At 37.1% G+C, this 16,050-nt stretch overlaps 2 protein-coding genes across 3 annotated transcripts; one reads left to right on the top strand and one right to left on the bottom strand.

Annotated features, from left to right (window-relative positions):
* The first annotated feature begins 492 nt into the window (after positions 1-492).
* On the top strand, positions 493-3,157 carry LOC6568015. 2 transcript variants are annotated; one of them, XM_001993918.3, is made up of 4 exons: positions 493-797; positions 873-941; positions 1,701-1,823; positions 1,881-3,157. In XM_001993918.3, the coding sequence occupies exons 1-4, from the start codon at positions 627-629 to the stop codon at positions 2,460-2,462; spliced, it is 945 nt and encodes a 314-aa protein (XP_001993954.1). In that variant the 5' UTR covers positions 493-626; the 3' UTR covers positions 2,463-3,157. The 2 variants fall into 2 exon arrangements, with proteins under 2 accessions (XP_001993954.1, XP_032595842.1); XM_032739951.2 differs by lacking the exon at positions 873-941 and having other exon boundaries at positions 519-797; positions 1,881-2,833.
* Positions 3,158-9,329: 6,172 nt separating this feature from the next.
* On the bottom strand, positions 9,330-14,740 carry LOC6568016. Its single transcript, XM_043215220.1, has 3 exons — positions 13,241-14,740; positions 12,098-12,259; positions 9,330-10,580 (listed from the first exon to the last, which is right to left on the bottom strand). The coding sequence occupies exons 1-3, from the start codon at positions 14,738-14,740 to the stop codon at positions 9,648-9,650; spliced, it is 2,595 nt and encodes an 864-aa protein (XP_043071155.1). The 3' UTR covers positions 9,330-9,647.
* Between the last annotated feature and the right edge of the window lie 1,310 nt (positions 14,741-16,050).

The following is a 16,050-nucleotide window of genomic DNA, read 5'->3' as shown; positions in this document are numbered from 1 at the left end:
CAAATGAGTGTGTAGGTTATATGTATTTGTGAGATTATCGATTGAGGGCAAGCCTTTTTACAATAACGAAGTGCGCAATTTGAATGTGAAAGTCCATTAATATATCATGTGTCAACATACTAATTGATAAAGTTCATTTTTAACACTTGCCTACTGCCGTATTGATGAAAACACTCAACATGGTGTACAGTCCAATTGTGCAAATATTTTGAATCATATTTATTATTCCAAACCCCATGAAAATATCAAATGGTTTGCTTATGCTCTTAGTCATGCAACTAATTCGCTCTCTTAGTCTAAAATGCTCAATTTTGGTGGCAATAGCTTTTGAAATAAAAATCTCCAAAATAAACAGCATGGCGAGTGAGCAAGTCTGCCGTGATGCCGATGCTGTGAGCGTCAGTTAACTTGGCTAACAGAGAGAAACTGGCGACCAACTCTGGATTCCGACTACGAATCGCTTGCTTAGAGTACAAATTTCAATGGCAGTTTGTTTGTGGGGAGCGCGCGTTGAACACGTCTTTTAATACTCCGCAGCGCAAGTTTCTTAAACATAACAATAAATAAACACCAACAAAATATCTAATACAACATTCGGACAGAGTTGAGCTCCATACACGTGTACAATGCAATCGCATCAAATTGCACTTGATCCCAGTCTGGATGAAGAAGGGGTCCCAAAATATCCAAAATATCAGAAGTCATCTGTGCGTCTTTTGAAAATACCACGCGCTGCCCCCAAAATTGAGGAGTATGGATTTCGCTTGACGCGCAGCAAATGGGATCCATATCCGTGGGTATGATGTCACTCCAACTCTCTATCCAACAATTTTTGTTTTGTTCAACAAACACATTTCATTTGTTTGATGCAGGTTTGTGAAGTGGCCGTAGGCACACCTGCCTCGCTTTGTGGCCTTAAGGCCGGTGACTGCATTCTCAAGGTCAGTTGGTTTTTGAACAAACATTTTAAGAAAAAAATCAACTGTGGAAAGACCAGAGACATTTATCATTGTGTTGACAATAATTATCTTATCAGTTCACTCATCTTAATTGGATGGAATGTGTAGCGGACAAAAGACAGCATCTTAAGTCATGTAGAAAATGATCATTAACGCTCTTTTATTAGGTATTATATTGTTTAATATTATAATGCAGTAGCCATTAACATTTGCCTGAAATAAAATATTTCTATTACATATGACAGATCTGCGATGAGGAGAATATTTTACATTTATAAGTAAATATGCAAAGTGAGCACACTAAAGTCAATGCAAGATTCGGGTTAAGCTAACAGCTTTCGCTAACAGAATTACACCCGTAACAGTTGGTAAGCAGTGCACTGCTTGACGCAAAATACCCATCAAGCAGTTTAACGGAGCTGATGATTTATGATAATATTTATTGAACATTGAAAACGACTTTTCAATATAAAACGACTTTTCAATAAAATATGTAATTGTAAAACTTATGTCGAATAAGAGGGGAGAATATAAATTGAATAATGTATGCTCACGCATTAAAGTTATTGTTTTCAATACCCTCAACATATATATTTCTGATATAGACCTGTCAGTTAGTCCATCTGAATATGTAAAAGTAAAGATTTTATATAAACGAGTCTACATTGGAGGAAGCGGGAAGATTTCCAGTTGATCCAAATTTATATATAAATATTACTCAATTTTTGTTGTTGTTTTCAGGTTAACGGCATAGATATAATTGGTCTGCAGATTGTCGAAATAGCCCAAATAGTTAAAAGCCAAAGAGATGAAGTAACTTTTCTGTGTTGGAATAGTGAATGTAAATTCGACTGTGATGAAAACGTAAGAGATTTTCTTAGATTCATTCAAATACATCGTTTAATTTCGAATATTTTCCAGAGTATCTGCTGTGTACCCATGCCGATTACTTTGAAGCGCCTGGTCATTATTGTGGACAGTATCCTGAAGGTTATCGAGTGTCCTGTATGCAATGTGACGATTACACCGCCAGTTCTGCAGTGTCAGAATGGACATTTGCTCTGTCTCGATTGTCGCATCCGAACTGAGAGTTGTCCAATTTGTCGCGGCTTCTTCACACCCATTCGATCCTCCGTCGCCGAAGATATATATTCGATTATTGTATTGGCTTTCAAGCATTGCCGATCGACAGTCAAATTGCGTCAGAAGCTATTCGGTGATATGGCTCTAGTAAAAGTTCAAACCTATGACTCCTGTCTGATGGCCAGCTGTCCAAAAACTTTGAAGCAACGCAAATATCTGTTACCACCAAATAAACTTCTTAACAAACTGTTTCAGACGCGATCAGATTCGCTTGAACATGAGAAACAACTGAATGCTCTAGCGTTGCTCAAAGGATCGTATGAATCCCGAAAGTTGTCCATCGAAGAGAAAGATGAAAAGGATGTGCAAGTGCATCCAGGCGAGAACAGTGCCAACAACCTCAAATCTGAGGATACTTGATATAAATTCAAGATGTCCAGACTGCATCTATTTGTCTCTTGGTTGGTGGTCCAAATGCACATTGGTTGCTTATTACTAATTAAGCCTCCAATTAATCAAATGGCTGGGATATATTAATTAAATTATAATCAACTTTCAACGAAGTCGCTCTTCAAATAATATCCGTAATAGGGTTTTCTTGAAAGAAGTACAAGTAGAAGACTGCTATCCCTTTAGAACAGTCGGTGCTGAGCTTCAGCAATTCTTTTACTGGTCAGTAGTTTCCCTTAGCCATAAATCCTGAATTTTCTGCTAATTCTAGTTCGTCACAATATAGGGAACTATTAATTTATTTCATTGACATATTTATGTTTCAAGAAATTCATTTATTTAAAGGCAAAATTGATTTTATTTAAAAACGTTAAAACTCTTTTTTTATTATGTTGTAAAATGGTTTGGCTTGCGCTTAAATCAACGACATAAACAAAATATATTCTCTAAAAATAAAAAATGGATTGGGTTCGAATCATAGCTTGACAAATTTTCAATGTACATATATAGAAGACAATAAACTTATTAAATCAACAAATTTCAAGAAAAAAGTTAACTAAAAACAACAAAAATGATTTCCAAAAAAATTGACTTAAGCTTAAATAATGATGTAAAATGATTTGTTTTGAACTTAAATACAAGAAATAAACATTAAATATTCTGCAAAATGTTAATATCAAGTTCCAGAAGCAGAGTAATAAAGATAATACTTGAATAAATATTTTTGCCTACTAGAGTTTTGAGAAAATAAATCAAACACTCGCTGTCTCTCTCTGCCTCTCTCTCTCTCTCTCTGATGTCTGCGCTCGGCAGCATTATCTTCATTACTGGACTAATTGTATATAAGCGCGATGCTTTGAGAAATCAGAGCTGCTAACTTTAATGGGCTTTTGAATGCTTATTAGTTTTACGCTACCCACTTGAGTGGCAGTTATACGTTTATACTAATTAAATTAAATCCAAGTTGCGCTGCTGAAGTTCCTTATCGCACCATCCATCATCCATCACACAAGGACCCAGTCCACAAACTAGTGCGCCAAGGACCGCTGTTTCACAACTAACAAAGTGCACAAAAGCAAATGATAAGAAGTTCGTCTGCAGTGAAGGACACTCTTTGAACTGCGCTGCACAAAAACTCAGCTCAAGTACATTTTTAAATAGACTCGAACTTCACAAACGCGAACCGCTATCTATCACAAAAAAACACAAAAAACCCAAAAAATAAAGAGGTTAATGAGTAAATCTGAAAATATATATAGATCTATTCTATCGAAATTCAACGGTAGCATATAAAACGCTTTAATGATAACTGACTATTGGAGACTTGAACGCTGATTTGATGGCCGTCGCTTGGTAATCTTTATTTCATATTAATTTGCAGCCAGTGGCAGTCACGATAATGACTATCCCATTTATTACAGCGTATACTCATCAATGCTGATGGTGTTGAAATTAAAAAAAAAAAAGGAAAGCAAAGGCAAAGGCAAAGGCTTGGCTTTAAGTAAATGACATCAACGTGAAAGTGTCAAGGAGGCGACAATATGGCGTTGTCGTTTGTTGTCAGCAACACTCACTCACTCAGTCCGGTCCGGTCAGGTCAGTCCAGTCAGTCAGTTAGTCAGTTAGTCAGTTGCTCATTGGGACTGGTCGAGCGAGTAGACCGCACAATTTTCTGTTATGCCTGGTGCAGCGCCTGCTCAGATTAAAACGTCATCAAAACCGGAAGTGGCAGTTTAATTTAAGCGCGTTAATTGAATTCTATTTTACAGCATGGCGTCGTCGTCCTGATGCGGAGATTGATTTTCTGCTGATGCTTTGTGATTCAGCTGCTTTCATCGTCCTGGCACAATATAGCCCATAGTCGTAATCATTCCCCATGGCGTCATCAGCACTGCATTCGACCAGCTTCGGCAAACTTTAATTACAGACTCTCTTGGATTTATTATGCAGGCTCGTGGCTCACGTTCAGCGTAACGAAACCGAGCAAAGTCCTTCAGGGATGCCACAGGAAATGCTGTAAATGACTATTATTGTTACATTTTCGCACAACGTTATTTTCCCCCCATTTTCATCTTCTTCGACTAGTTTGCCACTGTTTGTATGTATGAATCCGGCACACTTCCTAATTGCATTTCATTATCAATTGGAAAGAACTATTGAGTTACCGCACTTTCAAGTGTTGTAACGGTTGCGACTGCAATTAATTTGATTACTTTTGCTGGAGCACAATGAGCCCAAAAGCGCTTCAAACTGCACGCAAATTAATATACCAGAATTAAAAAAACAGAATCTTGTGTTTACTAACCATTTCTAAATCATAATAATTATTCCATTTCGAAGAACTTATATTTTTAGCATCACTAGCTAGTATATATACTTTGGCTATACTATAAAAAAAATACCAGTGACTTAGAATTTGGAAAATCTTTTTACTTGAAATTTTGTTAATTATTTATTTGAAATGTCATTGTTAAGGTAAATGTTTATTTCAAGACAATTAAAACTTTCCGACTAATTTCGAAGTACTTGCAATTTTTTGTTTAGTAAACATAGTCTCCGGAACTGAGTATCCATGACCAACTTGACGAAAGTATCCTAAACTCAGCAAAGAATATCCAACTGGCAACAACGCTCTTGCAGGGCCTTTAAGTGATTATGAGATATACTGTTGTCTTGCAAAGTTGAAGTTTACGTTAAAGTCGAAAAACATTGTGGCTAGCACACAAGACCAGGCACAGTGCAACAATTTTGCGAATCTTTTAATGACGCAGCTGTTGCCCAAACGAGCCCACACAGCCAACAACAATCTTAGAAAGTTTGTAACGTGTGGTTGTCTGCGCTGCCATTGCTTTAGTTATAGCGCTCAGTACACTCAAAATAAAAAAAATCACCTTGAATTTGGCCGTCTCTTAAAAGCAGAGTTTTTCTTATTTTAATTCCAGATCTAAAATTTGGAAAAATATATTTCATTTTTCTGATTTTCCTTTTTAAATCTGTTGATTATTTTGTTATTTAAAATCAGCATTTTAAGATTTCACTTATATAAGACATTTTAAACAGCTTTTAAGTTTTTAATACTTTCTGCATTTCTGATAGGTTTTAATTTTCATATCTAATTTTTAGAAATATTTTTTCTTCTTGAAGAAATAAATTTCTGAAAAATATAAAAGACAGTCTTAAGACACCTTTTCAAGGTGACTTCCATTTTAAGGAGATTTTCTAGAAATCAGAGAGATTTTTTTCCTGAGTGTCTTGGAAATGCTTTTGTTGTTGCTCTCGAGTGCGACAGCAGCGAACATGTGCGGTTGTCATAAATATAATAACAAAAGAGCATTTTAAGCACACTTTCCCGTCAGTCTTTCGGTGCCGTAAGCCTTCTAATTACGCCCACGGAACAACTTTTTGGTTCTACGATATAACCACGTATAGGTATGTCTGAAAAACAAAATAAAGAATTTTTACCTTTACATACTTATTTAATGCATTTAAATTGTGCATTGCAGAGTTGAATTATTGAAAATAAATGAAAATATATTTTTAAATAATTCACACGTTGTCAACATTTAATGAATCGAAAATGAAAATAATTTATTTAATTAAAAATTAAAAACGTGTTCTCAACCGATACGCAAGTCGAAATCACAGTGTCCATTTTGTGATGATTTTATAAATTACAAAATATGTACCATTTCGCGTAAAGCCGACAAATAAAAAAATATAAAAAAAATATGTGTCTGATGTCAATGTACAAACTTAATTACAGCTCGGTTGAGCCAGTTAAGTGTTGTTCGAATGCTGTTCCCATCCACACACGGTCTGATTAAATTAAATTGCATTTATGTGTATTCTGTATAAAGAGAGGGTTGCGTATACGCAGAAACTTATTTCAAGGGACATTGATTTATTATCAGCATAAACAAAGGACCTTTTTAACACGCCCACTCATTCGCAATGTGAGTGACATATTTCAATTTGGTCACATTTATTAATTAAATCATCGGGATTTATTCAAAAATGCACATAGCGACGGCATTGTTCGACAACGGGTAAACTGATTTCGCGCCATTAATAATAAAATTTGTGAAATTTCTATGCTAAATCGAATAGCCGCCAAATGTTCAAAAAACTTTAAGCATTCAGTGCAATTACGGGCGAGAAGGATTCGAAAATCCACAGTGTCGACATAAATTAAAATTTCATCGATTAGAAAATTGTAAATGCATGGAATTTCAACGTATCATGATGTGGCAATCTGCCGATTTGCATAATTGGCCGTCACAAACGACAAACGCACAGCAAATACAACCAAATACTGCGACACCGAGGTCATGGCGTGGGCCAACCAGAATAACTGTGCAGGGCGAGGCGCCACATAAATATCGAAAACACCCGTGTTGCAAGGATAAAATGTTGGCCAACCTTGGTTGCCCGGGCCCAGCGCCGTGGTAAGACCGTTTTTAATTAAAACGGCAAAACAAACCAACAAGTGAGAGTGCACTTGTTGAGAATAATCGACTGGCAAATAGCCTGTACATTCAAAAATTTTCTACAAAGTTTCTGTGGTTATTCTGAAATCCAGAAAATTGGTCAATCTATATAATTTATAATGAGTAGCATGCACTTCGAGCGAAAATTATATTTCTATATTTAGATATTATATTTCTCTTGTGAACATAGAGTCCAGTTTTTAAACTATTTATAAGCTGCAGAATTTATAATCAAATTTGGTTAATACGCTCAGAAATGCATTCGTTTTGAAATTTATAAAACTGCCTTAAGATGAATATCGGTTAAGCCTGTAATTACTGTTCAAGAAAGATAAAATATACCAAAAATGCGGTTGCCTGCTTTGGACCGTTTGCTGATTAATAAAAACAATTTTTAGCTCGTTTTGGCATTTGGCATTAATTTAGTAACGCGTAGTCCGCATTTCCATAAAACTTGACGGCCTCAAGCACAGAGCTTGTATGCAATGGGACTGCGGATGCGTGTTCGTAAATATTTGGCCCCATGGAGTATTAATAAATAGTTGAACTGCATCCACACATTTCCACTGCAATTTTTGCGCTTTAACCTGAAAACAAAAACCCAAACGGGGAGGGGCTTAATCGCCAGCCACTTGTAGCCACAGCGTGCAGTCCCGTTCTACGGGACACTCAGAAAAAAGATCGTCCTTAAATTTAGAAATTCCCCAAAAATAGAAATCGCTCTGAAAACAAGGAAAAATGCTCTGATTTTTTTTAAAAATAATTTTAAATATACGAAAAAAATACATATTAAAATTAGAAAGGCTTTTTCTATTCCCTAATAATAAAAACAAATATTTCTAAGAAGTACAGATGCAATGGTATTGTTAAAATTGTAAAAGTAATTTTACAAAATTCAGAAATTTGTAATCAAATTACAAATTGTCTGTTATCTGCTTTAGATGCTGTATATCCCGTAAAATCTTAAGCTTTTTTTTAAATTAAATTATAAGTAAATATAAAAAAACAATAAAGCTAATTTTCTATGTACACATATTAAAATCAGTCTGTAAATTAGACATTTATGTATATGGAACTAAAAAAAAAAAATGTTAAAAGGAATAAACTTTTTTAATAATAAGCTCAGTTACACTTGGCGCTAAAAGTATGTCAATTTTTTAAAATACAGATCGATTTTTTTGTGAGTGTATGTACTTGTAGTTGTATGAAAAGCGAAAGGTCAAAATTGGGCTGCTGCTGCTCATGTTTTATGGGTATTTTCGTTTTGCGCTGCATGTTCTGCAGCACTGCTTTTAATTGCTTTACATTTTGTTGTTTATATTTTCTCTCTCGCTCTCGCTCCTTCTGTCTCTGTCTTTCTCTTTCTGTGTCTCCCTCTCTGGTTAGTAATGAAGACCAGTCTCGGTCTGCATATTAACTGACACACTCGCAACGCTTTTAAATGCATAGTGTGGCTCTTTAGTCCCCCTCATCGTTCCGCTCTTCTCTCCAGAATCCTCTTGGAAAGCTTCACTAAGCATATTTAGTGTTATTGTCGTACAACGAAAGCAGATCAACTGTGAATGTTTTTGAATGTGGGAGCCGCAAATTTGGAGCAAGGCTTCCATTGTCTGTCATAAGCATAAATGGTTATTAATATTAAAAGTGTTCATTTCACAGATTGTTCGCCGGCTAACAACATTGTTTGCCGGCCTTGTTCGTTGACGCGTCCAACCATTAACTACTTACATTAACACGCTGCACGTTGGGAAAGCACAAAAAATGCATACAACATTAAATGGAATTGCACATTTGAGCCTCATTAACTTAAAATCCAAAAAAAAAAGACCTCAGCAGACAGCCAACCAAATATAGCGAGGAGAAAAATTTACAAAATTCAGATATAATTTTTCATAAGCTTTGCTAAAAATGTGCTCTGCAAGTAATGTGTAATACTATTGCTGCTGAAAGCTAATAGAATTTTTACATTTTTCAAACAGAATTTGTAAATTTCTGCCATTTTCATATAAATATAAATGACAAGATTGAATTTCAAGTATCAAAGTGAAAAACTTAAAATAGCAGAATAAATTCTAAAAATACCATTTTTTTTTTTTGCATTTTTACCTTTTTGGAAACATAAATTTGAGCCAACTCCGGATTATACATAATTTAATTTAGATTTTTGCTTTGAAAGAATGTATAAAAAGATTTGTAAAAAACCCACTTTCTTTTTATTAATACAATTTTAATTTTATATGGGATAATATCTTAGCGACTTAATTAAGTTGAATCCTAAAAAAACAATATGCTTAATATTTATCTCTATATATATAAATATATTTGAAATATAAGCATAGCTAGGCTTAGTATTCATTGGGAAGACATATTTCTAATCACTGAAGATAATCAAATGGAGGAACGTTTAAATCGTGTCTTATTTGTGTTGCATAACTTATTTTCTTATATTACAATTTGATGTGTACAACAAACGTACCCAGATAAAGAATCGGCTAATAAGGCTTAGAATTGAAAAATAATAGACTATATACAAAAACTAATGACAATTTACAGATGATAATACAAATTTGTACTTAGAGTAAATAACGCTGAGATCTTTGGTGGAAATATATGAATATTTGGCAAACAATCTCACTTAAAGTTAAACTATAATAAATAAATCTATGCCTCAAATAAATTGAATATCATAATTTTCGAAATCATTGACGATTTGAGAATTTGTAGCTGGGCTCTTTGGTCTGTGCTCCGCGCTGGGTGACTCGAATGCATCCGTTAGATACTTTCGCACATATTCGAATGAGACGAACTCATTCAATTGACACTTATTGTCCGTTGTATTAAAATCAGTGCTTAAATTGTGCTGTTCCGTTGTTGAATTTAGCAGCTGTTCCAGATCATTAAATTTATGAATATTATCATGATTGCAGCTGTCCTGATTGTTGGTTTTATAATTGTTGCTATTGCTGGCACTGCTGCTGCAAGTGCTCAATGTATCCGTTTCCGTTACGGAATATATATTATTTACATTGTCACCTTCGCCAGCTCGACTGTTGTTGTAGTAGTTAAGCCCGTCATATGTAGTCGTCGCTGCGATTGTTGTGTTGTTGTATCTATTATCGTGACAGCCAATTGTTGTTGCAGTTGCTGTTGGTGTCGCCTCATTTTGGTTTTGCTCAATGATGACAATGCAATTTGACAACTCATTAAATTTTATTGAATTGTTATTAGTTGCAACATTCTCATTGCTGCAGACATAGTTGCGGTCTGTTGTTGACGAAGTTGATGCCACCACTTCCCTCGTTAGCATATCCTTATCCTGGCCACCACCCAATTGGATCAAATGCGCTGCCTCGCTGCAACTGCTGCTGCGCTGTGTACGCTGCTCAACGGGGGGTGCACCAACCAACGGTCCCCTTGTTGATAATGCAGTCGATTCGGAATGGCGGCGTGTCTTGCCCGACTTTTTGTTGCAGGACGTGGATGTGGCGCCACCGCTGGCAGATTTGCGGCGCATAAGTCCGTGATTTTTGACATGTTTACGCAGGCTTGAGGGATCCGTGTACCGTTTGGTGCAGCCAGGCAGCTGACAGGCGTAGGGTTTCTGTTGGGAGTAAAGAATCATAAGAATGCCATATTATTATTCGCCTGATTCAACTGAGACCCTAGCTAGATGCACCCTTAAAGTATGCAATTGATTTTTGCTACAGTTCCAGGCACTCACACACTCCTTGTGCAGCCGCTGACGTAGCGAGTGCCTGGCTTTATATTTGCAATGTGAAATCATTTTTAAATGCTGTGCCGCATGTTGCAGTTGCTTGCACTAGGCATTGTCCAACATTACCACACAGTCCGTCTACACTCAGAAAAAAGAATGCACGCAACGAAAAAAAAAAAACCCCAAACAATTTCATTTTTTTACAAGATTTCCAAAATGAAGAAAAAAAATTTGTCTTTGTTTTTAGAAATAATTTCTAAATATACAGCAATAAAATGTTTACAATTAAATAGAAAACTCTTTTCTGAAATGTACACATAATTAAAGTTTCACACCTCCTGGAAATTATACAAATTTTTTTTTGGAATTTTACGGAAATTAACAATGAAAAACCCTGGATTTTGGAAGGAAACAACTTGCCGTTTCTCACCAACAAAACAAATCAAATTGGGCCATTTTTTTTTTAGCTGAGTATGTTCATCAATAAATACGAAAAAAAATGAGTTAATTAAATTTTAAATTAAGTATAAAAGTATAAATTAAATATAAGATACATTAATTTATCAGCAATGCAGAAATAATAATTTGGCGCATCTTAATTTTTGGTCACACTTTAATCTGAGTGTAGCAGAAACAGAACTAGCAAAAGAGGCTGCCGAAACCACACTTATACGCACACCCACACACACACATGCACTCAGCCACACAACACACTTCAACACACACACACACACACATAGATGCTATTCGCGGTCAACGAATCGTTGTGTGCCTCAGATTGGTTGTTCGTTGCATGGAGCATGAAAGTAACTCGTTTAGTTTATTCAATTTCTTTGCCTGGCATTTGCTGTGCTGCTGTTAGCTGTTAGCTGTTTGGATGTGACTTTTTCCGGTTGTCATGGTTGCCAACGGGGCAATTGCAACAGCCGCTGCTGTTCTATTCGTTCGGGCCAACAACACAAATGCACGTAAGAGCTATAAATCAATCAGGCAACAAAACGCGAAATGTGCACATGTCAAAGAGGCAAGCAACAACAGCAGCAGTAGCAGCAGCAGCAGCAGCAGCAGCGACAGCAGCAGCAACAGCAGCGATAGCTTTTGCCGAGCAGCAGCTGTGCATTTGTACCAAAATCCAGGCAAATCTGTCTTAGTTATTCCGAGCATTTCTCAGCTTAAACTTAAACTTTAAGCCGCATGTAAATGGAAGTTGCTGTTGCTGTTGCTGTTGCGGTTGCTGGGCGACCAATGCTGCTGGCCCATCAATTTCATTTGACACCAGCCGCAAATTGTTTGCACACAAACACACACACACACACACACACACACACACAAACACACACACACACACATACACACATGCAGCTTTTCTTACACTATTCAGAAAGAGAGAAATGAATACTTACCGTATCGTAGTGTGTTCTTTGATGTTTTGCACGATCCGAGCTGTTGCTAAACGCTTTGAGGCAACCCTTATATTGACAGCCATAAGGCCGTTCGCCTGTGTGCGAACGTTGATGAATTTTCAAATTTTCCAGACGTGAAAATGCCTTATTGCATTCCGGAAACTGTAATGAAAAGTGGCAAGAATTTCATCATTCAATATGCTCAATCGTGCTCGCGGCACTCAACTGACATTTAGAGATGCAGTTGCACAGCGACATGAGCAAGCAAATGTTGCAAGAATTTGCAGCACCGTCACCATTTCCTACACTCAGCGAAAAACGCTTTTCTTAGCCAGGCACAATAGGTATACGAGTACATAAACTGTCTATATTTTCTCTTCAAGTGTAGCCACGATAAAAGCTTAACTGCTTTGCGAATCTGCTTTAATTGCCGCTCCGAAGTGTTGTGTGTCGATGGCCTTGGTGTACAATCTTTTTCAGTCAGTTGCACACATCAAAAAAATGACATTTGAAAGAGCATTTGGAATCGGTGAAACTGTAGCTCATCCTGTGAGCCTTTTTGCCTCTACAATATTATCATTGTCGTTGACAGCACTATTTCAAGTGGAACGCAGAAACTCTCGTGAAAAACCGTGTTTGCTTTACGAAGTAAGACCCAAATGGATTTTTTGTTTTGGTTTTTCTTTTCTTTTTTTAATTTTTGTGTTTATGACAATGACATCCGTTCGAAGTAAACAATAATATTTGTATAAATAGCGGACAGTTTGGAATGTTAGTTTCTCTTGACAAAATATTGCTGGAACAATTTTAATGGAATTCTTTCTTTTTTGGATGCAAAAAGATGCACAAGAATGTGGAAATCAATTTTTTCTTTTGTGGCAAAGGCAATTTTTAGACACGTTTTTAGCATATTAAAAATTTAGAAATTTCTTGGGAAAGTTCATTGTTTTAAATAAACCACATTTCTAAGAAATGTGAATAAATGAGATATATTTTTGAATTATTGACTGAGAGCGTTTTTTAATTCCGAAATTTTGTTGTGAAAAATCATGGAAAATTATTCTTCTTAATCAGATTGAATATATAAATACTTGGAAGTTCATTGAATAAATTGAATTAATTATATCGAGATTGTGAGCTCACCGGACACTTATTGGGCTTCTCGCCGCTGTGGACTCGCATGTGGATGAGGAGCTTGTAGCGGGCATTGAATGGCTTGTAGCGTCTGGGGCAGTCCAGCCAGAAACAGGAGAAATCCTCGCCCTTGCGCACATCCACGTGACACTTTTCGATGTGCTCCACAAATATTTGCTGATGGGCGAACTCCATGTTGCACTCGGACCAGTGGCAAATAAGCGAACCGGGCTGCTCAATCTCACCATCAATGGAATCGGCATATTCAGGTCTCCTCTCCAGTTCGACGGGTGCTGCAAACACATCATCAATGTCATTGTCATCCTTGTCATTGTCATCATCGCTGATGTTGGCCGTCAGGAGTTGCTCTTCGCTCAAGGTCTCCACTGTTACAGTTGGCAGATTGTCCAATGCGAAGTCAGACTTATCAAATTTGGACTCACAGTTCTGCTGAACCTGATCGTTGAGCACCAGGGCTGCATTCAGTTCATCCAATTCATCAATTGTCCAAATAACTTTATGTTCACGATTGGGTTTCTCAATAACTTGTGAGATGTTATTTTGAAAATGTTCCGTTGCGTATTCATTTAAATTTCCGTAAACACTTTGATTGTTGTAAAGATTGGAGTAATCGCCGTAGGTGCCACACACCGGTGTACACTTGGGTGTACCAAAAGTGGAGTTCATTGATGGCAACTTTTGCTGTTGTTGTGTCTGTGTTTGTTCCACTTTAATATGCGCCAGTTGTTGTTCGTAAATGTTGCATAATTTCGGTGAGGATTCGCGCACCGTTTCCGCCGGCGATATTTCGCTGAGGTTAAAGTTCAACCAAGCGTCCAAATGTGGCGACGAGCAGGGTGATTGATTTTTTGATTGGCAATTAACTTCATCATAATTAAAGTAATCAATATCCTGATTGAGAGACTCGACCGACTCGACCGGCTCGACAACCTGTGCGGCCATACCACCCAATTGACACCCGCTTGGCCCACTGCACGGCGTGAAGGGTGTTTGTGGCACCTGCATTAAGCCATCGATCGATTCAGTGAAGGCTCCACCTCCACCTCCACCACATCCATTGTCTGCCGTTAGCCGCGCAATGTCCTCCGGCTCGAACCGAAAGACATCCTCGCGATTTAGCTGAGTGTACTGACCCTGCTGATAGGGCATACCCGTTTGCCCGGCAGCAGCACACACAATATCATCCCTATCCCTATCCTGTTCCGGTCCCGTATAGTTATTATAGTCACTAAACACAGAGTTCGGTGTCTCCGTGGCGAAGCATAGATGTGAAAAATCCGGAAACTGCAATTCGGCGCAGGTAAAATTCGTATTATTGGTGAAGTTGACTTTGGGCGCCTGAAAATCATCGTGTCCCTTGCCAACACTGGCACTTAATGGTGGCGACATGAAGGCATCATAGCAAACATTCTCATTGTATGTTTTATTTTTGGTGAACATCTCGGCGCTGTGATTGGGAATGGATAGTGGAAGTTGCTGTTGCTTCATTGTGGAAGACATTTGAATTTTCTATATATATATATATATATAAATATATATATATAGTTTCAAACTGATTGAGTTGCTGTTACATTTAACACTTCCGACAGATATCAAGCACACGCACAATGAGTCTATTGGTCTCTCGGCCGCTCGGCCAGTTGCCAAAATTCGCGGGAAATCCCAGGCACACACACAGACACACACACAGAGACACACACATACACACGGAGACACACACGTATCTATAGAGTTTTCTATTTGAATTGGTTTGCTGTGTCGTAATTATTTATATTATATATTCTTCTTGTGTTGTTCACGCCACCGCGTTGTGTCTGACAATAAACCGTAGTTCACTTGCTGCACGATATTTAAATGCCCGGAACGGTACATTCGTTGGTTGTCCTGAGCTCGGGGGCTCTGCTCACGTCGCTGCTCCCAATTCTGCTCACTGATCACTGCTCGTTGTCCGCTGCTAGCTGCTCGCTACTCGCTGCGACACCCTGTCATGATCGTTTTGTTGTCTTTGTTTTTATTGTTATTGTTGGTGTTGTTGGTGTTGTTGTAATGTCGCTGCTCTTTGGATTTTTCTCCTTTACACGCGCACATGTGCGTCTGCCTTTTTTTTTTAGTTCGTACTTTTAGTAATTCCCCTCTCCACTGCACAGCTCTCTATTCCACGATCGTCGCACGAGCATATAGAAATTATGCGCGAGCAGCTACACAACAAAAAAAAATATTACAAATTTGTAATTCCTTTTTTTTACTTTTCTAATATGGTAAATGTTACTTCAATATAAAAACTTTCGCATAATCATTTCTAAAATAAAATCTAGATCTCATATTTTTTAAACTTTTAACTTTTCTTTCATTAAAATGAAAGCTCTCTGAAAGTAATTTTCACATCATATTTTGCTGTTACACTTAATAACTATTATTGCAGTGAATTGAACTAAAAACATGTTTACATTTATTATTTAATTGCAATTAAAAAAATACGTGTCGTATTTCTAAACACTCAGCTTAATCAACTCGATTTTTTTGGGCGTGTATAAAGTTGGAGCTATGAAATTTGCTATGGATTATTATTGCATATGTAAATTGTAAATATTCATTGCCAAACAACATGAAGTTATAAGAAGAGAGCAATATCCTAAACTGTATACATATTTATATTTACATTTATATATCCAGATGAGCGCGTGACCGGGGACCTTTTTTTTCGAGCCACTGGGCACACATGTTGCAAGTCTGTTTTAGGTTCCAATTGCAACTCGCTGCTCGCTGAACATTTGTCGAATGTTTTAGCACTATTTTTT

The sequence above is a fragment of the Drosophila grimshawi genome, unplaced genomic scaffold (genome assembly GCF_018153295.1).
Source record: "Drosophila grimshawi isolate 15287-2541.00 unplaced genomic scaffold, ASM1815329v1 contig_311, whole genome shotgun sequence".
Classification (NCBI taxonomy): Eukaryota; Metazoa; Arthropoda; class Insecta; order Diptera; family Drosophilidae; genus Drosophila; species Drosophila grimshawi.
This window is presented reverse-complemented; position numbering and strand designations above follow the sequence as displayed.